The sequence below is a fragment of the Trachemys scripta genome, chromosome 22, assembly GCF_013100865.1.
Source record: "Trachemys scripta elegans isolate TJP31775 chromosome 22, CAS_Tse_1.0, whole genome shotgun sequence".
NCBI classification, from domain to species: domain Eukaryota; kingdom Metazoa; phylum Chordata; order Testudines; family Emydidae; genus Trachemys; species Trachemys scripta.
Window position 1 is genome coordinate 6095920 of NC_048319.1, and position 26563 is coordinate 6122482.

Genomic DNA, 26563 nt, shown 5'->3' on the forward strand with positions numbered 1-26563 from the left:
TGGAAGCCTTTTGGGTTCAGGTCAGAATTTTCATAGGGAAATAAGGAAGTTAGGTGCCAAACTCCATGAAGTTGAAGGGATACCCAGTAGAGGGTTCTAGTCATAACTTACAGATTCCACGTAAGAGCATCTGTTACATCTGTTTCTATTTCTCATGATTGTATTGTTTGCTTTAGCACCAGCATCAACTATTCTGAAAAAAGGATTCTTTGAAGGGAGAGGATCTACATTACGCTTGGCTGGAAACGGACAGAATATGGGAGTTTGACCACCTGGTCACAGCATGTGTGTTGACCACCTGGTCACAAAAACAAGCTCGTGGGAGGTGGATCTAGTGTGTGCAAAAGCATGATAGATGCTTGTATATAGATCATCTCTGACTGCCAATGAGTCCTGGTAAGCATGTGATAATCCTTATTGAACGCAGACAAATCCAAGACAATCCACATGTCATGCTAGTCAGGGTAGTGCATTTGACCATCACAGCACTGCATGCACTGGGTCACGCTACACACAGCATCTGGGCTACTGTTGCTGTATCACACCCAGAGTGGTTTCTTGTAGTGTGAATCCCAGTGATTAACAGTACTTCTGCACTAAGGTGGCACCTTTCATCCAAGGATAGCACAAGCACTTTCCAACTTTTATTTAAGCCTCATGACAGTCCTGGCGAGGTAGGAAATGGGTAGAAGGGCAGAGAGCACATTCACTCAAGAGGCCAGCAGCTCAGGGCTGATTTACATGCAAAAGGTATGAATACAGTTCTAGTTATTGTGATTCAAGTCTGACTGGACACTTATTTCAGCCACATAAGTATCTACACAAACTTGCTGTGAAATAACAATCGGTTTTCGGAAGCGCATAGAGTTCAATGAGTGAAAGTTTGTGTGTAAGTCAGCCTTCAGTAAGAGCTGGGAGAAAAGACACCTGGAGACCAGACGGCAGGAGTTCTAATCTGTAGAGCACACCTCACTCAAGGATCGAGAGTAGTTTAGGACCCCTGCAAAGAATCACTTCAAGCATCACAGGCACAGATTTTTAAAGGCCATCTCGTTTCACACGGTTTAGGAGAAGAGTGAGATCGCAAAGAGGATTTTACTGCAACAGGAAAGTAGCAGTTTAATAAATAACCCATCAGTGGGAGAGATTAGCCAGTTCTAAACAATTGAAATAAACAAAATACAGTTCATCATAAGCTAAGAACACAAATCAACGTCACAAAGAGCAAACTCCATTAATTTAAAAAGAGGGGAAGTGCTGCCATTCTCCATGAAAACTTGCAGCCTTTCCACATGCCTGCACCGGTCAACGCGCACTTGCAGCCACCCAGGTGCAGAGAAAGACCGAACCAAACAGGAATTTTTCACTGAATTGTTTCTAATTTGCAAAACTAACGCAGAGTGAGAAAGTACTGGTTTTAATGCATTTCTAATCCAACAAGATCAGGTTTTAACCTTGAACTCCTGCATCAGTGCTGGAGCTGCAGAGGAAAGGCCATCTTTACCTCAACCAGCAGGGGGCACTAAAGTGAAAGGCTTTCAGCCACAATTGAGTTTCATCGCAGTTACTCATCTGTGTTTTATGACAACAAACTTGGGAAATAATATTGATGTTGGACGGCCAGGGTCTGGCATCATGCTGCAGGGGTTTTTAAAAAAGGTACTTTAAAAAATATGCAGCTTTTCATATAAAGTAACAAAAACCAACAACACTCGTTGAATGTTCTGTACAGATTTTTCCAGTTTCTACGGGGAGTGCGACAGAATTATCGGCCCTTCAGAATAACGAGATTCTTCATTCAGGTCCTTTAATTCTAGCTCCTTTACAGCCTGGCCAAATACTTCTTAGTCAAAAGGCAGAACGGTGGATCATACAGGGGGAACGAGTCTGTGGGTGGGGTTAGAAGACCCTCCCCAGTTTCCTGAGAAGGTAGGTGTAATTTCAAGGATTTGCAAACAAATTTCTCTGTCTGCTTCACTATTGATAATTAGTGGAATCTCCCATGGAATGCAAACATCCCTGCCATTAAGGTGCATTCAAGCTTCCAGAGTGAATAATTCAGCAGTACTGCCACTTAGTACAATTTTCTAGTGTAGACAAGACCCGATTTAACTATACTAAAGTAGTTTTTCCTGTACAAAAAGGGAAATAATTATACTGGTACAGCACTTTTATACTAGTATTGCTGCATCCACACTAGGGCTTTCACTGGTATAACTGCATACATAAAAAAAGTCACACCCTTCATGACAATAATTACACTGGTAAGACTTTCAAGTGTGGATCAAGCCTTAGAAACTAGTTTCTTCAAGAATTTGCTTGTAAACAGACAGCCTTAGCCAAGAAATATAGTTTAGTTATTTTACTTCGAGTAACATGTCATTTGGGCCCAAGGTTTAGCGTTAGGTGGTGTTACACGATCTATTACAAAAATTGTTTGTCAAAACAGTTTCTGGAGGAATTTAAGTGCTTTGCTGCAGTGCTGGAAACTCAAAACATCACCACAATGTGTTACTAAGGCCCAAGTGAAACTGATCAGACTAGTTTCCCTATCCATGCAGAGTGAAGGACCAATAAAAAGCCACAGGCAGCATCAACGGTGAAAAGGAAATTAGATTCAGAACATGTCAGGTTTAATAAGCTAAGGTATTAAATAAAGGGAAGGATTTTTTTAAAAATATATAGAATTTATAATATATTATATATTAAGTTTACAGTCTATTTTGTGGTGGTTCATCACTTATATTTTACCTTGCAGTTCTGATTGCCTCAGTGTGACCAGGGTAATTGTATTTATTACTTTCATTTAATTTCAGGGAGGAGAGGGAGAAAAGCACATCAGCCAATTTTAATACAAAACGTAAGAGTATGAATTGGCAGTTTTACTTTGTACTCACAAAATGGCTTTTTAAAACCAAACAAAACCCTATAGCTGTAGTATTCCACAGAGCAAGGATTTTTGGACAGGGGAAAAGGAATTTAAACCTGGTGATTTTCTTTCGGATCTGGTTTTGCTGTGCATGGACAGTACCAGATGTTCCTGATAATGAACAAGGAAAAAGCCTTGAGAAAACTGGAGCTATTGTGTTCAGTGAAGCTTTCTGCTAGCTTATTCCTAACCCTGCACTCCGATCCATGCAGGCAAACTCTTGCACTCATACTGCTCCCCTGAAGCTCCCTGGCCTTTGCAGAGGCATAAGACGATGGATCCAACTACAGGATTGGGGCCCTTTGGTGATAAAGATGGTTTCTAAATTGTGAATTATATTTGTTTTAATTAATATTAATGTTTCTTATAACTGGCTGACTCAGGGGACTGGGTGAATGGATACTAAGTCATTAGCTCAAACCCTGTCTAGGGGAACAGTGAGCTGTTCCTACCCAACAGCTATTCAATAGCCTACATGAAATTCATTTTGTATCTCTCAGTCCACTTCCTACTGGACGGCTGTCCACATCCCAAAACTGCTGACACCATTGACATTAACTGGTCCCACATTGGTAGCCTCACAAGAGGCCATAAACTGAATGAGCCCTGGAGCCTGAACTCCCCACAAGCCCTGAAGCAGTCCCTCAGGAGTGAGGGATGGGGAAGCTTGCAGTGCCGGTCCCTGTACCGTACCTGTTGTGAGGTTAGAGGACTTCAGTCGCCAGGGCTCTCCACCTGGCATCTCTCACCAGCTCTAAAATCATTGAGAAGTCAATGGCATTTCTGAGCCTTGCTGCAAGTGGGTATTTGTGACAGCAACGTTCTAGGAGCTGATCTCCGCAGCTGTGTTTAGTCAGGTTAGCTGCGATTTCCTGTTCCCAATGAATTGAGAGGCTAAGATTCCTGCTGGCACAGATCTGTGGTAGGTAACTGACCCAAACCACAAGACAGAAGACTTTCCCCAATAACGAGAGAGCTATTGCATTACATCTGCTCTAGTCCAAACCTTGACTATTTCCAGTGGATGAATCCACAGCTCCCTTAACTAGTTCTATTGCTTGTGTGTCAATTGGCTTACAGTTTCTCTTAATATTTGACTTATATTTTCCCTGTAACTGCTCAAGCCCATTACTTTGGATTCTGATTTCGCAGACTGATAAGAATAATTGATTTCTCTCCTCTCTGAATGCCCCTTTATGTATTTGTAAATAGCTAAGCATCCCTGACACACCAAACATGCACATTTCTCTTAACTTTTCCCACATCAGGTTTTGAGGCTTTGCTTGACTCTGCTGCTCTGAGCTCAACCCAACAGCTGAGGTCACTAAGACATCATTTTTCAGCAAGATGGCTGTGCCCTGCAGGAGGTTCAGAAATGCCATGTTGGATTCAAATCTATATATTCAGTTATAATGCAAATTCAGGCTGCAGCCTTTCAGGCTGATGGACTGAGCAGAATGGCTGCTGCAGCGCCATCTGAGTTGTAACTCCCAGACAGCCATCATCAGGTGCTTCCTATATCAGATAGCAGCAGTTTGGGGGAAGAAATATGCTTTATAAAAGTGCGTAACATGGATTAAGCCATTTCTTTGAACTCTCTCAGAGAAGCATGTTTTCTAATGTTCCAGTTCCATGAAAGATTTTGAGCCTCTCAATCCGCTTCTAGAAGAGGGAAGCGCAGACAAAACACTACATTTAGGTAAGAGTAGTTGTTCCAAAACAAGAAATTCATAACTCACGACTGGCTTTTCATCACCCAGTCACTCACTCCCATGTGAGCTAAGGACAGCGACAGCTGAACCTTTACTTCCTACCTTTCGTCACCTCTTCCAGAACATTATTGAAATATAATTGTTTTTGGTCTGAATTTATCACATGGGCTGGAATAGGCAGATTCATCAGATCCTCAAGAAGTAAGGATCTACTCAGCTGGAGACTGACGGGTCTATTCTACATATACATTGCTCTGTATTTAGTGTATCAGCCCATCTTGTACTCTCAGCAGGAGCTGAGTATACAGGCTTGGACTGTGACTTCTATGCTCCTGCAGTCCTCAGCCTGAAGTAGGTTAGCCCATGAAGCAGAGATGGGCCAGAGGCTAGTACTGATTACATTGGGGGAAAAGGACAAGTAACTGATGCCTTGGTTTTCTCTTGCTGTCAGATCATTTAGTTTAGATTAAAGAGCAGGGATAGAATTCTGGCTCCTCACGTTCATTGGCAAGGTGAATATATGGCAGGCGACACTGTGAAGTTCACCATTCACATAAGGAAAACCTGCTTTTGTAAGAACTATCCCTTCACATGGTGCAGTCGAACTTCTTCCTTCAGCACCAGATGGTACGATCTCATTTTTTGCACCAGCTGGATGTATTTGGCTCTGAAGGACAGTTTTTCCCTCCTTCATTAGCTGTTAGTGGTACAGTCCATTACCTCCCCCGACTCTCACCCCAACTCCAGTTGGTACAGTCCATCCTTGGCTTGGAGTTGATAAGCAAGAGATTCAAGTTCTCCCCTCATACACTACTGTCCTCCAGCAGGGGCTCCTTGCCATCTGATCCTCCAGCCTGTGGGCTGTGGGTGTGGGTCTGGGCTCCATTGCTGTGTTTCTTATGGCTGCCCGATCTCAACGCAAGATTGTGTTCTGGAATGAACAAGGCCACTAGGAGCGACAGCAGGACCGAGCATGCTCCAAAGAGGAAAGGGGGCCCCGGGATAATGCTACTCTGTAAAGCAAAGGACAGGAACGATTAATGCTGTAAGTTGCAGTGAAGTGGGAAGACAGACAGACAAAAGCAAGTGATGAAACTGGATAGGATACCTCATCAGTAGGGTTGACCATGACCTTCGTGGCCTTACCCAGGGTTTCCACTTCAGCCATTTCATTCAATTCCACATGGAACAGGTAGAAGACAAAGCCATAGAGAGCTGGCCCCAGCCCATTACAGAGCCCCCGAATTCCAGTGATCATCCCCTGAACCACACCTGAGAGAAAAAGTGAAGACAGGGAAGACATAAGCTTCCAGCTTTCTCAAGGGCATCTCTTTATAGGCAAGACAACCTTTGTTGCACAAGAACAGGATCAAGTCCACAACTCACAGATGAACATCGGAGGTTGAATTCGAGGCACTTTGACCTCAGGATTCAGGGCACAAACTCAAGGTAGGTGGATGGTCAAGTAGGAACTTCCTCCCTACCTCAAATGAGTAGCTGTTCAATGTTGCACATAAGCATTATGGAGTGTTTTACGAGACCCTTCCTCAGCGTCAAGTATTGTTAAAGGCAGATACCAGTCTAGATAGGCTGACAGTGTGAACTAGTTCCTAGAAACTAGTATACCTAATAAACTGTATTCTTAATCCTATATTCTCTTGAGCGTATACGTGCCCATTAAGAGCACTCATGCTGTACACACCAGAGAATTAACATGGAGGGTGGTTGGCATACAGCTGTGAAGCCATAGAGATGCTGCACAGGGTGTGTCCAGATGTTCACTGGATTTCGAAGGGTTAGAGAGATACCCCTATCCTCCCTACAGTATTGGTAGCGCTCTCTCCCCACCGATGTAAAAGAAGTAGAAAACTTGTCAGGATAACTGCGGGATGAATTTCAATCCAACCATTAGAGAAGCTCAACCAGTGTGACGTACCCTGCTGGTCGGGGTCTGCGTTCCTGGACACCATGGCACTGATGGCTGGGAAAGTGATACTGGACATGGCAGCCACAGCACCCGCTGCCCACATCATCCTACAAGAGAAAGAGAAATCAGCCCATTAAACGAGCGATTTTCAACCTTTTTTCATTTGCGGATCGCTACAATTTTTTCGAATGGAGGTGGAAAACCTTTTGGAAATCTTAGACTAGTCTGCAGACCCCCAGGGGTCTGTGGATCACAGGTTGAAAACCACTGCATTAAGCAGAAAGGAGGAGAGCTTTCCATACAAAAGGAGTACTGCAAACTAAGGCTGGACGAGCAGACATATCTCCCTCTGGTGGCCAAATGGAGAACATTGCACAACTGCACTGGACACAAACAGCTGCCCAAAGAGGGGAGGGATGAGAAATGTGCCAATTGTTTATTGAATAATGCTGACCCACTCTTACCAAGGTTGCGATCCAAAGCCGTACCAGGCAAGCTGTAGAATCTGGAAGCCTAAGCCCAAGAGGATTGTATTTTTGTTTCCTATTGAACGCATGAGAATCCCCAACACAACTGTCTGGAAAGAGACAATGAGATGATGTTATCAAACTACAGTGGGGAGAAAGGAGGCAGCTACACTGGACAAGAAAGTGATGAAGAAAGAGGAGGCAACTCTCCTCACTGCCAGATTTGTCAGGCCCCTGGGCTGTCCTGCAGCTGATAACATACATTGATAAGTATCAGGGGGTAGCCGTGTTAGTCTGTATCTACAAAAACAACAAGGAGTCTGGTGGCACCTTAAAGACTAACAGATTTATTTGGGCATAAGCTTTCGTGGGTAAAAACCTCACTTCTTCAGATGCATAGAGTGAAAGTTAGGTCTGGTCTATACTACCCGCCTGAATCGGCGGGTAGAAATCGACCTCTCGGGGATCGATTTATCGCGTCCCATCGGGACGCGACAATCGATCCCCAAATCAGCGCTCTAACTCCACCAGCGGAGGTGGTAGTAAGCACCGCCAACAAAAAGCGGCAGAAGTCGATTTTGCAGCCGTCCTCACAACGGGGTAAGTCGGCTGCAATACGTCGAATTCAGCTACGCTATTCACGTAGCTGAATTTGCGTATCTTAAATCGACTCCCCGCTGTAGTGTAGATGTACCCTTACAGATGCAGGCATTATATACTGACACATGGAGAGCAGGGAGTTACTTCGCAAGTGGAGAACCAGTGTTGACAGGGCCAATTCAATCAGGGTGGATGTAGTCCACTCCCAATAATAGAGGAGGAGGTGTCAATTCCAGGAGAGGAAAAACATAAGGCTTCACAAAAGGATTCTGGCAGTTGCCAATCCAATCCTCAATGTCATACATGTTTGTGAGTTCTCATAACCAAGGGGTTTGAGTGTAGTAACCAGAGAATTGGTTCTCACCTGAGCCAATATGGAGAGGATTCCAACCACACCAATAAAGGCTGCCACAGTCTCTGAGGAAAATCCAATGACCTGCAAAGACATCAGAAGGGGACACTATTTCAGACAAAGGGCTTTGTGTTGTACCTGAGAAAAGCCACGCCATGAGAGCCATGTATAGTGCTTACTGATACTACATATCAGTAGCTTGAGCATTACACAACTTCACTCTCCACCTCCTCACGGGAAAGTGAACATCAAAGCCTCCCCAGTGACAAGATGGAAGAGGTTTCCATGGGCTAAAGAAGTAACTAAGTGAATGGATACGCTGTCCTAAGTGCCTGAAGAAGGTGACAAGGTGGGGTAAGCACAGAGTCCAGGGCAGGTGCCTAGTGATTAGTCTGGGGACTGCATTCGCAAGGCACATAAGGGCTGCGCAGTTAACCAGCATTCATGGGGATCCTACATTTTCTAACAGAGAGGAAGCAGGTTACTGGTACTGTTTCACCCTCATTGAGAAAGAGCTTCTGGTCAGCAGCGGCAAACCAGGGCTGCTGGTGTGCAGCCAAGCTGCAAATTCCCCCAGCCCATGATCACTGCGCAGAAGCTGCTGCCCCATACTGCATAGTCAGGAAGGAAATAAAACAAATGCACGAGACTACAACACGCACTACAAACCTTTGATTTCCAAACCTGTATCTTAGTCTAACTCCAATGACTGACCTGTCGTAGGTACAAAAAGAAGCTGGAGTACTGGCCGGCTTCAGGAAGGTAGGAGAGAAAGACAGTAATGCAGATGAGAAGCACAGTAGAATCCTGGCCCACTTTGCGGAGAGACTGGAGAAACAAACAGGACCATTAGGCTCCCTCTGATATGAACCCAACACATAGGTTACTTAGTACACTGGGCACCCTGGAAGGGCTTGTTCTGCAACAGAATTTCTGCACACCAGTGGGACACATCTGTATGACAGATCAGTCAGCCTGGCACCAAATTGTTTCTGCCTTGAAGAGCTTCCCAGCTGTGGGAAACTTCACCCCGCTAATGCAGAGCATCGCAGAGAATCCAGCTAGATTTCTGTAACTCTGACTCTCCTTGGAACATTAATATGGGCAGGGACTCCTAAGTGAGACGAAGGGGAGGAACAAATGAGCAAGATAACCCTTTCAAGGGACCCAACCAGCACTCCCCCAGGCTAACAGAAGCAGCAACATGCTAGGTCTTTCGCATGGCTACACAGAGTGCAACTGCAAAGTAATAGGAGTTGCACTCACACCAGTTGCACTCACACAGTTATTGCCACCAAAAGAAGATGAACTTTCTTCAGGGACACTGGAAGCTGGTTTTAGACACTACGTAGCCATATACACTCGGAACCCATTACCCAGCACTGAATAAAGATACAGCCAGACATCATCATCCTTGCACCTGATACAATCATGTCTAAATTCACATCCTTTGCCTCTTGCAAAGTGATTCCCTTTTTATCTTCACCCTCCTGTTCGAAGAGCCAACACGGAACTTGGGGAAATAGATCTAGAAGTTAAATTGCAGTGAAAAATTGCCAGTAGCAAACTACTTACAGCAAATGGATCTGCCTGTTCCCAAGAGATGGGAGCTCCCCAGGACACAGGGCGCATCTCCTCAGGCAGAGATTCTGGCACAGCCAGCAGAATGAAGCCAATATCCAGTAGAGCAACCCCTGAAGCCAGCACCACCACCAGCGTATCACCATAGGCTTGGGACAGGTATGCGCCAATCGCCGGACTTGTTACCAGGCTGGCTGCAAAAGTGGCTGACACCTGCAGCACAATACAAATGTTAGTAGTTGTATCTTTTGGCCAGAGCCTACCCTCTTTCCCAGAGTCATCCAAGGCCATCAGCTCCACCACCTATAGAGTAGCCAAACCATCTGGGCAGGTTCTCCAGAATTGTGGAATACAGAAATATGGTATTTCCCCCCTGGTAGAGTTGAGGCTAGGTCATGACAATGGGTGATAAGTATTGGTTGAGATGCCTCTGGCTAAGGCGTTTTCAGTAATCCTATTATAACACTATGCAAGAATAGTTCAGCAGAAGCCACAGGTGCACAGCCACTGTTCTATTTGTGTTTGCATGGAAGCCAGCGTGGTGTAGTGCCAGAGGCTGGAGAAAGGTCTGGAAGTAACAATACAGCTGGATTCCAGGTTTCACAGCACCAAGCTCTGGGGTTGGTTTCTAAACATGTTGCTCCATTTGGAGTCAGGCATGGAACCAGCAATGGACACAGTGGATTGTGAGGAATGCAGAAGTCCTGTGTGCAATACCCATGGGGAGGATACTCTTAAGATGGTCCTGCACCCCTCCTCTCCAACTCTCTGAATTCTGGAGCGCTGGAGTATCTCTTTGGGGAATCAACTAATGATGTGAGTCCTTACCAAGCCATAAGCTGTACTGCGTTCATGTTCTTGTGTGATATCAGCAACGTAGGCAAAAATCACAGAGAAGGTGACGGCAAAGACGCCAGACATGGAAATGACAGCAAAATACCACCTGCAAGAGATGTTCCCGGGGGCAGAGTTAGAGGAAACCACATGAAAAAAACCACAAGAGCCTAATGCCGCTGAACTACAGTCTCTTCTCCACACCCCTGCTTCAACTCATTTCATTTCACTTCATCCGGAAGTGCTCAGAAATGCCATTGGGCTTCTATTTGGGTTAACACTTACTTCATGGCTTAAAACCCCGGTCCAGACCCATCTCTGGTAGTATCCCACCCAGGAAGGGAACATTAATGCGACTCAGGACTGATGCAGTTTTTAGTAGTGGAAGCAAACACTAGGAGAAGGCATTTCTTTCTGACTGGAGTTGGAATCTAATGGTGTGTGAAAGAAGCTCTGGATCAAGGAAATGGTGCCTCTTCAAGCTCCTTTTCTTCATCCTACAAGCACTTCCAATCTCCTCCAGTCACTGCACCTCCAGATACTCCTAACTCCATCATCTCAGGTGACTACACCTCCAAATTCCTCTTTGACGCTCTCACTCATCTTCTGGACTGATCCCTCCCATATCACTGCACCTTCCCATCATCTCCATTCCAAGCATAGACTCACCATGGGCTGATCTTCATGAGAGGTATTGGAGCGCATGTGAAGAACACAGTGAGGAGAAGGAAGGATTTCCTGCCCCAGACATCAGAGAGAGCACCGATCAGTGGGGCACTTAGAAAGGACAGCAGACCCTAGGAGAAGAGAAGGGTTCACACCAGGTACAAATCCCACAGCCACTTTCTCTGGCTGGCAATAGGAGAGTAAGAGCTGTAATGTCACCAATACAAACAAGAGGAGCTGGCAATCCACTGTACTGGATTTCTAGGAGGTGGCAAGGTTACCAAAACAGGACACTTCATTAGATAGCTGAAATCTCGATACTGGAAAAACTGCTAAATGCTCAGAAATTATTTTCCTTCTCAGTGCTCGGAGTCTGCAGCTGTGGTCTTTCCATGTCTATTTGTGCAGCAGGGAGTTGCCACTGCCTGAAGAGGTTGGCAAAGCTCCAAAATGTCAATATTTGTTGCAATTCAGGGAAAGCTCTGGCTCCAGATTGAGACCGGTTGGATGTGAAGAGAGGCCAAGTCCGTTCAGCCTCTGTAAAAGTTCCCCATATCTACAAATCTTTCACACTCGTGACAAAATGGGGGAATGAGCACCTTAACATACACACGAGACTGTTTGAGTAGCCCCACACCTGAGAAAAATCATCCTTCAATGATAGTCATGCTCCTGCTAATACCGATGCCCAGCCCAATGACCAATTCTGCCACGTTACCAAGCAAATTAGAAAATATTTTGGTTTAGTTCTTGCCAGCTTCTGTAATTCCTCCACAGGTGTTGGACTATTCTAAAACCATTTCACCAGTTGCTACGTGACTTTGTAATCACCAATCTACTGCGGGATGGCGGAGTTTCTAGATCATGGTTACATTGTTTTTAATTCCATTACTCGAGAGCTATAACAATACCACCTTTTTTGGTTTTCTTATTATCTAGAATCTGGTCACTAGGCTGTTCTCATGCTGTTGGGGAGTGTTCTCAGCTGTAAGCACAGCATGAGGCACAAGCACTGGTCTCCTCCAGGTTCTGGGGGTGCTGCACCCCAAGCCCCATCCCCTTCTCCCAAACCTCCACCCACCTCTTTCCACCCTTGCTCTACCCCCACCTCGCCTCTTCCCGCCCACTTTCCAGCGCACCCTGTCCCCTCTCCTCCCTCCCCAGCGCCTCCTGCATGCCGCAGAACAGCTGATCGCAGCAGGCGGGAGGTACTGGGGAGGGGAGGAGTTGATCAGCAGGGCTGCCGGCGGATGGGAGGGCGCTTGGGGGAGGGGAAGGGCAGAGGTGGTGAGCTAGCTACTGGAGGGTACTAAGCATCCACTAATTTTTTCCACGGGTGCTCCAGGATTGGGGCACCCACAGAGTCGGCGCCTATGCCATGGAGTTCAGGCTTCCTGGGCTATCCAGCATACTGTCAGTGCTATTCTGGAAGAAAATACCTAAATGGGTTAGCACACAGAATCAACCGGGCATGAAAACAGAACTACCCTTCTGCTGTTCTTGCCAATAAGGTGGCCACTTACCCACTATAGATTGGACTAATCACACCAAACAGCACTCTGATTATAATGACTTTCCATTGTTCTCAGATTGGAACAAAGCCCAGGTGGTAAGGTGGTCTGGCCCATCGAGTTTCTACAGCATTGGTTCTTTAAAATGAAAGGAAATAATTCCTTACCTTGACCCCATGGATCAGGCCATTCATCAAGAATGTGTGCTGAGGAAAAGTCCGGTGTAACACCTGTGGAGACCAAGTCAACAATTTTACAGATCCTCCACCAAGTTCCGCTGTTAAAGGCCAGGAGGATCACATCAAACGAGACTAAATAAGCCTGCAGTCCATATTTGCCCACAGCACTGACACTTCTATTCCCATGCCACAATCACAGTACACACATGCTCTGCTAACAAAATATATGGAGCCCTTTTGTTTCCTCATCAGTGACATAGGCAGCCACTTCTCCCAGTTATGTCACAGGGAGACGTGTGACTGTGTTGGATTTGGGTAGGGGTGAGCTCGTGTCCAAGTTTCTCTAACACTAGGAGGCCATTTCAGACAGAAACATTTCTCCATCTCTGCCCCATCTGCCTAATCCCTATTTCTGCTTCATTTAACTCAATAAGTGTTTCCTGATTACCCTCTTCTTGTTTTTGTACCCCTTATCTACTTGACTTACATTTTATACTAGTAAATGTACTTCTAAGGGCCTTTGTGAACAAGACCTTCTTTGTATGGAAATTACCTAGATCCCAGAAATCAGCTCACAGATCTTCATGGTACATTAAACCCTAATGTGACTTGTCATACCAGCTGCCGAAAATAAGTTCTGAAAGCTGAAAATCCCTCTTGAAGCTGCCAACTTGGAAGTTTCCAGTCACTTAACTCAAATTCAAGATAGATATCTGAGTTGGGAATTCTAGTTCTTTTGATAAAACTAATCTTTTGTTCTTGGTTTTATCGTGGCATTTCCTTTGTCGCCTATATTGGTCATCACAGGGTCATCTAGCGCAGATATGAAGAACAACTCTATGTAAGCTCGAAAGCTTGTCTCTTTCACTAACAGAAGTTGGTCCAATAAAACATTTTATTACCTCACCTACCTTATCTCTTTAATATCCTGGGACCAACATGGCTACAACAACACTGCAAACAATTTTGCATGACAGTCTGTCACCCCCAGCTGAGATCTTGGCAAGGTTGGGTGTGGTCAGTAATTGGACAGGACTTGACAGTGCAGGGGATGCTGCTGGTAATTCAGAAAGAGGCAACCCTACCTCTACATCAGTACTAAACCAATGTCCCAGCCCCTGTGTGAAAGGTGCAGTCATTGGAGGAGTTATAAAGCATCACGGCCTTGCTCAATTAAAGATGGCACTTTTCACCAGTACCCGAGCTTTAAATGAGAAATTCTGGCCAAATTCAAGTTTGGGTTCTTAAGTTCTGCCTCACTAAATCCCCTATTCCATTTCAAATAATGTATTCTTCATTCTCCATCCTAAATTACTAAGCATCGTTCTTATGTGCTTTTAAACAATTGCCATGTTCCACTCCAGAGATGGCTGCAGCAATTCCTTTGTGTAAAGTACTTTTCGGAATGAGTTCTACAGATATAGGTACAGTATCCTAGGTTTTGCCTCTCGTGCTTCAAACCCAAACTGTACCCAGATCTTCACTGAAATCCTCAACCTCAGCATTTCCACCATGCTACCCTCAGCAAGAGTCAGTTACTTACCGTTAACATAGGGGTGGTGAGTAACCCCCAGGCAAAAAACTCCAGGAAAATCACCACCACCGCATGATACACACTGGGCTCTCCAATCCCCTGTCGCTGAAAGAAAAAACATGTTAATGCCCTGAAATCTGAAAAGTGGCTTGGGGCACAAATTGATAGCCATATAGAGGGAGAGTTTCAAAGGCAGAAAGGACAGGTAGATGCTCAACTCCCACTGACTTCCAATGGGAACAGGGCAGCTAATTGCCCTTTGTGCCTTTGAAAGTCTTCCCCTTAGCTCCTGGGGGACAACCGAAGGGAGGCAATTGAATTTCCCTGCAAATGCTGATAGAGAAGTTAGCTACAGAAACACACATTTCCCCAGGTGCTAAATCTCAGCTACTAGCCCAGGGTTTCCTTTGCTGTGTAGGTGTACCTGCAAGGTCACAGGCTTACGGAGAACAGGAGTCACAAGGGAGTGTAGAAAGCAAACAGGGTTGAACTCAGCTGCCTCAGGGAATCGCACAGATCGAACACTCAGAAGCATAGCATGACTTTCACAAGAGGGGATTTTAGTGCAACTGGCCTACATGACTTTAACACACTAGAAAGCACAGATAGCACCAAGACCAGTGCCGATACATTATAAAGTGCATCTGTTGTTCAACCAAGCTGTTTAAAATTTTCAAAGCCAACTAAGGAATTAAGACAACTCCCATGAATTTGAATGGAAATTGAATGTCAGAATTTCCTGTCAGCTGTGGAAAACCTCAGCCCTTGTGTGTGTTTTCTAAAGTAGATGAATGGGCTTCCCATTTAGTTTATTTGTGGCACAGTGTGAAAGGTATGCTGAAATTTATAGCCTGCTGTTACCTCAAATATTAGCAGAATTATTCTAGGGGAGCTACAGATTAGAGTAACGGTTAACAGAGCAAGAGAAGACAAGTAGATTCTGAGACCCTAGTTGTATTAACAGTTTCTATTAAAGATGCTTCTTTAAACAGGTTGTAAATCTGATTCAAAGACAAACACCTTCAAAACAGGGAACACCCAAGGGAAAAATGGTCATTAAATGAAGTTATTTTTAGTCTACACCAACAACTGGACAAACCCTTTCTCTGTTGCTACAAAATGTGAAGGTGACATTATGCCAGCAATGCTGGAGAAAAGTGCAAGTTGCATGGATATTTAATTCCTCCATCCCATTACACTGTCTTGGTAGGAAGAGAGATAACTTCTTTCTGTGAGGGGAAGTATCACATCCTTCCATTACACCCTTTCAACCAAAACTCTGCAATTAGATCTTTTTGTCACTTGGACAAAACAAAAATACATGTATTCTCCCAACTCATGCTAGAAAAACTATATGCTGCCTCAGCAGAGGTTATGAACTCTGGGCAACAGGTAGGCCCCTTCAGAGAGTACAGAACAATTTAAGCAGCCTGGATCACAGCAGAACTGGCAACAAGAACTTTCATAGGGCCCAGTTTATAATACAGCATGAACATAAGAACGGCCTTACTGGGTCAGACCAAAGGTCCATCCAGCCTAGTATCCTGCCTACTGACAGTGGCCAATGCCAGGTGCCCCAGAGGGAGTGAACCTAACAGGTAATGATCACGCGATCTCGCTCCTGCTATCCATCACCACCCCCTGACAAACTAGGGACACCATTCCTTACCCATCCTGGCTAATAGCCTTTAATGGATTTAACCTCCATGAATTTATCCAGTTCTCTTTTAAACCAAGTTATTGTCCTAGCCTTCACAACCTCCTCAGGCAAGGAATTCCACAAGTTGACTGTGCGCTGTGTGAAGAAGAACTTCCTTTTATTTGTTTTAAACCTGCTGCCCATTAATTTCATTTGGTGGCCACTAGTGCTTATATTATGGGAACAAGTAAATAACTTTTCCTTATTCACTTTCTCCACATCTCTCATGGTTTTATATACCTCTATTATAGCCTCCCTTAGTCTCCTATTTTCCAAGCTGTAAAGTCCTCACCTCTTTAATCTTTCCTCATATGGGAACCATTCCAAACCCCTAATCATTTTAGTTGCCCTTCTCTGAACCTTTTCTAATGCCAGTATATCTTTTTTGAGATGAGGAGACCACATCTGTACGCAGTATTCAAGATGTGGGGGTACCATGTATTTATATGAGGGCAATAATATATTCTCCGTCTTATTCTCTATCCCCTTTTTAATGATTCCTAACATCCTGTTTGCTTTTTTGACTGCCGCTCCACACTGCGTGGACGTCTTCAGAGAACTATCCACGATGACTCCAAGATCTTTTTCCTGATTAGTTGTAGCTAAATTAGCCCCTTCATATTGTATGTACAGTTGGGGTTATTTTTCCCCAATGTGCATTACTTTACATTTAACCACATTACATTTAATTTGCCATTTTGTTGCCCAATCACTTAGTTTTGAGAGATCTTTTTGACGTTCTTCACATTCTGTTTTGGTTTTAACTATCTTGAGCAGTTTAGTATCATCTGCAAACTTTGCCACCTTACTTTTTACCCCTTTCTCCAGATCATTTATGAATAAGTTGAATAGGATTGGTCCTAGGACTGACCCTTGGGGAACACCATTAGTTACCCCTCTCCATTCTGAAAATTCACCATTTATTCCTACCCTTTGTTCCCTGTCTTAACTAGTTCTCAATCCATGAAAGGATCTTCCTTCTTATCCCATGAGAGCTTAATTTACATAAGAGCCTTTGGTGAGGGACCTTGTCAGAGGCTTTCTGGAAATCTAAATACCCTATTTCCACTGGATCTCCCTTGTGCACATGTTTGTTGATGCCTTCAGAGAACTCTAATAGATTAATAAGACACGATTTCCCTTTACAGAAACCACGTTGACTTTTGCCTAACAATTTATGTTCTTCTAGGTGTCTGACAATTTTATTCTTTACTATTGTTTCAACTAATTTGCCCAGTACGGACATTAGACTTACTGATCTGTAATTGCCGTAATCACCTCTCCAGCCCTTTTTAAATACTGGCATTACACGAGCTATCTTCCAGTCATTGGGTACAGAAGCTGATTTAAAGGACAGGTTACAAACCATAGTTAGTAGTTCCGCAATTTCACATTTGAGTTCTTTCAGAACTCTTGGGTGAATGCCATCTGGTCCCGGTGACTTGTTACTGTTAAGTTTATCAATTAATTCCAAGACCTCCTCTAGTGACACCTCAATCTGTGACAGTTCCTCAGATTTGTCACCTACAAAAGCCGGCTCAGGTTTGGGAATCTCCCTAACATCCTCAGCCGTGAAGACTGAAGCAAAGAATTCATTTAGTTTCTCTGCAATGACTTTATAGTCTTTAAGCGCTCCTTTTGTATCTCGATCATCCAGGGGCCCCACTGGTTGTTTAGCAGGCTTCCTGCTTCTGATGTACTTAAACATTTTGTTATTACCTTTAGAGTTTTTGGCTAGCTGGTCTTCAAACTCCTTTTTGGCTTTTCTTATTACATTTTTACACTTAATTTGGTAGTGTTTATGCTCCTTTCTATTTACCTCACTAGGATCTGATTTCCACTTTTTAAAAGATGCCTTTATCTCTCTCACTGCTTCTTTTACATGGTTGTTAAGCAACGGTGGCTCTTTTTTAGTTCTTTTACTGTGTTTCTTAATTTGGGGTATACATTTAAGTTGGGCCTCTATTATGGTGACACTTTGAAAAGTGTCCATGCAGCTTGCAGGGATTTCACTCTAGTCACTGTCCCTTTTAATTTTTGTTTAACTAACCCCCTCATTTTTGCATAGTCCCCATTTCTGAAATTAAATGCCACAGTGTTGGGCTCTTGAGATGTTCTTCCCACCACAGGAATGTAAAAGTTATTATGGTCACTATTTCCAAGCGGTCCTGTTATAGTTATCTCTAGGACCAGATCCTGCACTCCACTCAGGACTAAATAGAGAACTACCTCTCCCCTTGTGGGTTCCCGTACCGGCTGCTCCAAGAAGCAGTCATTTAAAGTATAGAGAAATTTTGTCTTTGCATTTCGCCCTGAGGTGACCTGTTCCCAGTCAATATGGGGATAACTGAAATCCCTCATGATTATGGAGTTCTTAATTTTGATAGCCTCTCTAATCTCCCTTGGCATTTCATCGTCACTATTGCTGTCCCGGTCAGGTGGTCAATAATAGATCCCTAATGTTATATTCTTATTAGAGCATGAAATTACTATCCATGGAGATTCCATGGAACATGTGGATTCACTTAAGATTTTTACTTCATTTGATTCTACATTTTCTTTCACATATAGTGCCACTCCCCACCGCCCCCAACCTGTTCTGTCCTTCCGATATATTTTGTACCCCAGAATGATTGTGTCTCATTGATTGTCCTCACTCCACCAGGTTCCTATGATGCCTATTATACCAATATCCTCCTTTAACACAAGGCACTCTAGTTCACCCATCTTATTATTTAGACTTCTAGCATTTGTGTACAAGTACTTTAAAAACTTGTCACTGTTTATTTGTCTGGACTGTGCAATTACCATGTTGGAGAAATGAGCATTAACCACAATTAGCTATTGGTTGTTGCAAATCCCTTTTTCCGGTCTAGCATTAATAGAGATTTTATTTTAGAACCATACTAATGGAACGAATTGTGGCCAAATCTGTTGCTAGTGGGCACTGAACTCAGGACATTCAGCACCAAAAGCACAAACCCCAACATCTGGGCTAAAGCCATAAGTTCTCTAGCTGTAAGTAGCAGGCTATTATAGTTAGTGGAGCCAGTCAATAGGAGACATGATCATATGTAGTAAATCAGTGTATTACATTAGGCCAGACAATGGCATAAATATAACCTTTTAAACCAATTTAATGTGGTTCATTAACATGGGTTGCCGTTATGCTATGTGTGGATGGAACAATGTCAGGAAGAATAATATTTGGAAAATATCAGAGGGGTAGCCGTGTTTGTTGCTTTTTACAGATTGAGACTGAGGGTCCTGTGGCACCTTTAAGACTAACAGAAGTATTGGGAGCATAAGCTTTCGTGGGTAAGAACCTCACTTCTTCAGATGCAAGTAATGGAAAACTCCAGAGGCAGGTATAAATCAGTATGGAGATAACGAGGTTAGTTCAATCAGGGAGGGTGAGGTGCTCTGCTAACAGTTGAGGTGTGAACACCAAGGGAGGAGAAACTGCTTCTGTAGTTGGACAGCCATTCACAGTCTTTGTTTAATCCTGATCTGATGTGTCAAATTTGCAAATGAACTGGAGCTCAGCAGTTTCTCTTTGGAGTCTGGTCCTGAAGTTTTTCTGCTGTACGATGGCAACCTTTACATCTGCTATTGTGTGGCCAGGGAGGTTGAAGTGTTCTCCTACAGGTTTTCGTATATTTGGAAAATGATTTCACCCACCATGCCTGCTAACAGTTAGTCACAGTATTTGAACTGTGTCTGGAATCTGAGCAATTCCACAACAACTTGTTAGCATTTGGAGTACAGTTACACAAACAGAAAACCTTCATTCCTGTTTTACAGCTTTTTGCATCTTCCACCTATTTATATGGTTCATCTTTCAATGCCTAAACCAGCTTCCCAAACTCTCAATAAAGGACTAAAGGTTACACTGTAGAGGGACATTGGTCACTAAGCACCAGGTGAAATTTACTTCCAGGACTGACCTCACACGCATGTTTTACTGTTCTGAATGACTCACTCTGGTTGTGCTTGTAGCCACCCCTGGAAATAGCACAATAATTAACATTTTACTGGCTTTTAACCTTGCTTAGTGCCACCCTTCCCCCCCCCCCCCATCTTGTTCCTCCTGTTGTTTACTGCAAGTGTTCAATTCCCACTGTTTGTAGTTTGCCTAGAGAACCCTCCACTAATCAAACAGATGTTCAGACATTTTATATTTGTTAATGGGAGGGATTTAGCAAAACCAATCTATTAGTAACCCTATGAGTCCCATGGCTCCAAGTTTGTTTCAGTGTTAAGTGTCACAAGTCAAACTGGTTTAGAGTAATCTCTTACTTTACAAGAAAGAATACAGGTAAAGTTCAGGTTTGAGTTGTTTCCAACCTAAATAAGTATTTTCCGTTTTGACTAGTCCAAACCAGTTTAGCAAGTCTGATGAAATAGGAAGATGGTCCATCTGCTTCAAAATATATTGAGAGATCGCTGTACCCAAGTAGACTGTCCCCCAGTGCAGTGCTATAACTGCCATATGAAAAGTTTTATGGGTGCTATATTAGCCTCAGAAACAGGCATTTACTTTACAGATATGACTGCTTGGGTCCCATGAGAACTAGCATGGTGGGAGGAGGCCACAATTGAATATCTTGGCTTCCATGAAGGCCAACACGATGGGAAAAAGCTCACCACTCAGTATCTTATACTCTGGTGTATCTAGTACACGAATAGTCTAAAATACAAAGCACGGTGCTAAAATTTAACTACAGCAGAGAGTAATAATCTGCATTATAGGCATATACTGGTAGCATCTGGTGATGTTTCAGTGCTGGTCTCGCCCTACTTCAAAACCACTTCTCAATGGAAGGCCCAAAATCCAAACCTAAGCGTCAGCCAACACAATGAAGCATGCAAGCCCCAAATACACACACAATCGGTCATTACACTAATTGAATCTATTTCCCCACGTTAAAGTATCCTCACACCTTCCTGTCAACTGTCCGAAATGGGCCATCTTGATTATCACTTCAAAAGTTTTTCCTCCCCTGCTGATAATAGCGTCTCTTAATTAATTGGTTTCAGAGTAGCAGCCGTGTTAGTCTGTATCCACAAAAAGAGCAGGAGTACTTGTGGCACCTTAGAGACTAACAAATTTATGCATCCGAAGAAGAGGGCTGTAGTCCACGAAAGCTTATGCTCTAATAAATTTGTTAGTCTCTAAGGTGCCACAAGTACTCCTGTTCTTTTTTCTTAATTAATTAGCCTCTTACACTTGGTATGGGTACTTCCACCTTTGTATGTTCTCTGTATGTATAAATATCTCCTTACTATATGTTCCATGCTATGCATCCGATGAAGTGGGCTGTAGCCCACGGAAGCTTACGCTCAAATCAATGTGTTAGTCTCTAAGGTGCCACACGGACTCCTTGTTCTTTTTGCGGAGACAGACGAGCACGGCTGCTACTCTGAGACACAATCCGCTGGACAGGTTGGCTCAGCTGGTTTCATTCCACTGGAACCACTACACCGGTGAGATGCAAGCTTCAGATCGACCTAGAATGGCTCCAGATTAGATCGCGGAGATGGCCCCAGCGTGGGGCAAACAGGACAAGGGCTCTACCTGCCATCTGGGATTCCCACACCAGGCTGGTGCTGCCCATCCCGGGCCGGTGCTGCCCACCCCAGGCTGGTGCTGCCTACGGCTCACCCACCTCCCAGGGATCCCTCAGGGAGGGCCAGGGCGGGGGAGATACTGCACCAGCCAGCGAAGCCAATGCCCAGCACGTGTCTGATGGGCCGGGAAACCGGCTGGAGCCAAGCCCCCCCCCGCTGCCAGACCCCTCCAGCTTCCCGCCCTCCCCCCACCCCCCTGGGCCCCCGCCCTTCCCCCACCCCTCCCCCGGCGGACTCACGCTGGCTCCGTCCCGGATGATGATTTTCTTGGCCAGCAGGACGCTGCGGTTGAGCCGCTTCTTTTTCTTCTTCTCGCCGGTCATGGTGAGGCCGGGGCCCTGCTGCTGCTGCCCGGGTTCCGCTGCGGCCCCATCCTCCCCCCGGGGGCCGGGCCCGACTGAGCCCGGGGGGGAGGGGGGAAAGGACTCAGGGCCACCGGGACCGCCTCACGCCGGAGGCGCCGACACCATCCCGCCGGCGGCGGCCCGCTCCGTCCGGCTGTGTCCCTCCCCGGCGCGGCCCGCTCCTCAGGGCAACCCCACCCTCCCCGCGGCGCCGCCCGCCCGCCCGCCGGCCAGCGCGCGCCTCCTCAGCCGCTTCCGCCCGCTGCGCGCGCAGCCACAACAGGCTCTTCCCGCCCCTTCCTCACCCCATCGCGGCCGAGACCACGCCCCCAGCTGCCTTCCGGATCCGTCTGGTCCACCGTGGGCCACGCCCGCCAGGCCACAGGCCCCGCCCTCTCTAGACTCAAAGCCTCTCCCAGGTTCACGCGCCACCCCCCCAATACAACATGCTATTGGCTGTCGTGGCCGTCAATCATTTCTGACGTCCCTATCGCGGAGCTCCGCGCGATCTTTCGCTCTGCCCTGTTCGGGGAAAAGACCCAGTGGCGGGCGCCCCAGCACAGCCTCGTTTTCTCTCTCCTTCCATGGGATTGGCTCATCCACACCGGTGCATCAAGGAGTCTGGCCCTCCGATTGGACTGGATTGTAGATAGGCGGGGAAAAGGTGGAACTATTGGATAACGGTCCCAAACGGTCGCTCAGATTGAACAGCTTTATCGGGCTGTTCCACTAATCTAGGGGTGGTGGAGATGGGAAGGATTGTACCACTGACCTATACCACTGTCAATGATGGGAAGACTATACCACCAACGGGGGGTGTACAGGCTGTACCACTGATCAATTGTGCCACTGACCTAAATGAGGGAATTGTGCTGTGCCAGTGACCTGGTTGGTGGGGGGACATGATGGTGCCACTGAACTGATGCGGGAGGGAGAGGTAAATGGGCTGCACAAGTGGATTGGACTGAGTGAGAGGTGCATGCTGGGAGCCCTAATCCCCATGTGCCATACATGGAGAGTCTGATGGAGCAGTGCATGCTGGGAGCTGTACATGGAGAGTCTGATGGAGCAGTGCATGCTGGGAGCCCTAATCCCCCTGTGCCATACATGGAGAGTCTGATGGAGCAGTGCATGCTGGGTGCTGTACCTGGAGCTCATGATGGAGCAGTGCATGCTGGGAGCTGTACATGGAGCTCATGATGGAGCAGTGCATGCTGGGAGCCCTAATCCCCATCTGCCATACATGGAGAGTCTGATGGAGCAGTGCATGCTGGGAGCTGCACATGGAGCTCATGATGGAGCAGTGCATGCTGGGAGCCCTAATCCCCATGTGCCATACATGAGGAACAAGATGGAGCAGTGCACGCTGGGGAGGCCACCATCCTCATAGGCTGTACCTCCAGCCCACTTGAGTCAAGATGAAGCATTGCATACCAGGAGCAGTCCTCTCCGCTGTAGTCTGCTCCACTGAATGCAGCTTAGTTTTAGCATCTGGGTTCTGGTGGGTACCACTGTGAATCCCCCATCTGAGCAGGAGTTAGGGAGCTGCTGAGCTGTGGTTTTTCTCCTCTAGAGCTCCCTCAGAGTAGCTGAGATGGCTTCTTCCAGACAGCTACCTCCTCTTTCTGCCACCAAAGCTCCACCAGATCTCTTCTGGCTTTGGCTAGTTCAGTTCTCCTCTCTTCCCTTTGCACTACAGTGTCACTGCGTGAAGCCTCCTTCCATGAGATTTTGTTCTATCAAGAAATGGCTTGGATTCATCTGCAAGGCGATGTGTGTGGGCTGTACAGAATCCCTTGTCTGGTTTGAGGCCAGTTATGTACGTGGCAAAGTCTCCCAGTTGTTGCCCACCAAGCCCTGTCTCTGTCAACCTGCTCCTCCAAATGTTTCCTCAGTTCTTACTGGTTCTCCAGGCCTTCCCCTACCTGAACCTGTCGCCCTCAGCCTGGGAGTATAGTGACCTGTTTGAGCTGACAGCAGGGTGTTTCACTTGTGATTTTCAGCACTAAAAAGCATAAACTGGAGCTAAAGGAGTAACTGTAATAGCTGTCAGCTGTAATGGGCTTTTAACTTCTACACCAGCTGGTGGAGTGGGACAAAGACCCCCACTGTCCTACAGTGGGTTACATAAGCTCCTTGAGACAGGGAAATGTGCAGCACTCTGCCTTTTGTAAAGCACAAGCATTGTGCTAGAAATGATCACAAGTAATAATCAACAGCACGTCCTCCCTGCCCTTCAGCCCAAACAAACAAATCATCAACAAGCCTCGTGATACTAAGAGAATGGGCAATATGCCAGCGGGACAAAAGGGAGATATGCATGTCACAAAAGAAGGGAATGTAGTGCAGAAAAGCTGGAGAGGGTAGAGGATTAAGATCCTCAAGTAGGGAGAGCAGTTAAATCTGCATGCCAAGCCCTGGCTTACTTAGCATGAAGCACCACAAGGAAACCTTCTCAACCTCCATGTAACTTCAGCAGGACTCGTGAGAAAGTGGTCATCAGAGTCAGAGATTCCAAGGCCAGAAGGAACCATTGTGATCATCTAGTCTGACCTCCTGTATAACACAGGCATAGAACATCCCCCAAAATAACTCCTAGAGCAGGGGTAGGCAACCTATGGCACGCGCGCCAAAGGCGGCACGCGAGCTGATTTTCAGTGGCACTCAAATTGCCCGGGTCCTGGCCACCGGTCCGGGGGGCTCTGCATTTTAACTTAATTTTAAATGAAGCTTCTTAAACATTTTAAAAACCTTATTTACTTTACATACAACAATAGTTTAGTTCTATATTATAGACTTATAGAACGAGACCTTCTAAAAACGTTAAAATGTATTACTGGCACACGAAACCTTAAATCAGAGTGAATAAATGAAGACTCGGCACACCACTTCTGAAAGGTTGTCGACCCCTGTCCTAGAGCATATACTAAAAAACAAACAAACACAAAATCTATACTTGTTAAAAATTGCCAGTGAAGGAGAACCCACCATAACCTTAATAAATTATTCCAATGGTTAATTTCCCTCCTGGTTAAAAATTTACACCTTGTTTCCAGTGAGAATTTGTCTAGTCTCAACTTCTAGCCATTGGATCTTTGTCTACTAGACCGAGGAGCCCATTATTAAATAGTTGTTCCCTGTGTAGGTGACTTGTTACTGTGATCAGTTAAAGGTGTCACAATCTAGCCCTTTACAACGATCATTATACTCACATTGCTAAGGCCCCCATCACCACGGTACCTGGCAGAATCTAAAATAGGGTGGCTAACATTCCAAGCAAAAGAAGATAAACAATTGTACCCACGAAAGCTTATGCCCAAATAAATCTGTTAGTCTTTAAGGTGCCACCAGACTCCTTGTTGTTAATGTTTGAATTGTTACTTTCTTGGAAAGAAACTGTCCTCAGATACTTTAATCCTTTCGCCTTTTAGACTGATAAGCATCAGAGAGACCACCACCCAGGGCCGGCTCCAGGTACCAGCAAAGGAAGCAGGTGCTTGGGACGGCCAATGGAAAGGGGTGGCATGTCCGGGTCTTCGGCGGCAATTCAGCAGTGGGTCCCTCCTTCTCGGGGGGAAGGACCCGCCGCCGAATTGCTGCCTAAGAATGAAGCAGCGCAGTAGAGCTTCCGCTGAAGTGCCGCTGATCGTGGCGTTTTATTTTTTTATTTTTTTGCCTTCGCCACTTGGGGCGGCAAAAAAGCTGGAGCCGGCCTGGCCACAACCTTCATAGGAGCGTAAGATGACGCAGGCACAGTGTGCAGACATCGGTTGTTGGCACATTATCCTCGCTCTTTGAATGTGGTCATTGGGTCACCACTTAACTGAAAAACCAGGGCCTTCAGCTCTGTATAGTCCAGAGTGTAGTTGCACTTTCTGTGAAAATCACCTAGCTTCCGACTGAAACCGATGCAAACGACATGCAAATGACAAAAAATATTTCCATTGATGGTAATGAAAATGTACAGAGTGGCAGGGGTAAGAAAACTACTGCCTGAGAACTTATTAGGGTTTGATTTAAGGATATTTGCTTTGTACATTTTGACTTGTGATGTTGAGAAATTTGGGTTTTAATGGTTCTAAGGCGTTAACTTTGAATCTCAGCATCTGCTGTCATTGAGTCATTGTCTGATCCCTCCCCCCATAGTTTCCTGCAACTATGACCATTGAAATTGATAACAATAAAAGGTTTAAAAATAAACATCGATATTGTCCATCAATAATATTATAAGAAATAAAAATGGAATCCTGCCAAGGCTACTCATACTGTAAACCGTGAAGGCTGAAAAGGAAACCCAGCAAGCAGGGCAGCTTTTCAGCTTTGGCGCTTTGTTCTCTGTTGCGCTGAAATAAGCAATAAAGTGCTGGGTCGGAAAGCTTCTCTCTTCCTGTGAAAGGTCTCACCCACTGAGAAAGGTTTGCAGAGGTTAAAGGTCAATTTAGACTAAAAATGCAGGGTTTTGTAAACTGAGCATCAGGATCTAGGACCCTAGATAGAGATGCAGAGAAATTCTGCTGACTCACGTTGGCAGGCAGAACAGGTGGGTCCTATTAGCTCCAACCCAGGAGTATAAAGGGGCTGGCATGCCTCTGAGGTA

General features: G+C 45.4%; 1 protein-coding gene across 1 annotated transcript; it reads right to left on the reverse strand.

Annotated features, from left to right (window-relative positions):
* Window positions 1-631: 631 nt before the first annotated feature.
* Window positions 632-22182, reverse strand: LOC117868793 (hippocampus abundant transcript 1 protein-like). The gene is made up of 12 exons (XM_034755054.1): window positions 21862-22182; window positions 14302-14397; window positions 12747-12809; window positions 11072-11199; window positions 10397-10511; window positions 9563-9781; window positions 8702-8815; window positions 8000-8071; window positions 7033-7145; window positions 6578-6675; window positions 5750-5913; window positions 632-5654 (listed from the first exon to the last, which is right to left on the reverse strand). Exons 1-12 carry the CDS (start codon window positions 21943-21945, stop codon window positions 5445-5447), a joined length of 1476 nt encoding a protein of 491 aa, XP_034610945.1. The 5' UTR covers window positions 21946-22182; the 3' UTR covers window positions 632-5444.
* Between the last annotated feature and the right edge of the window lie 4381 nt (window positions 22183-26563).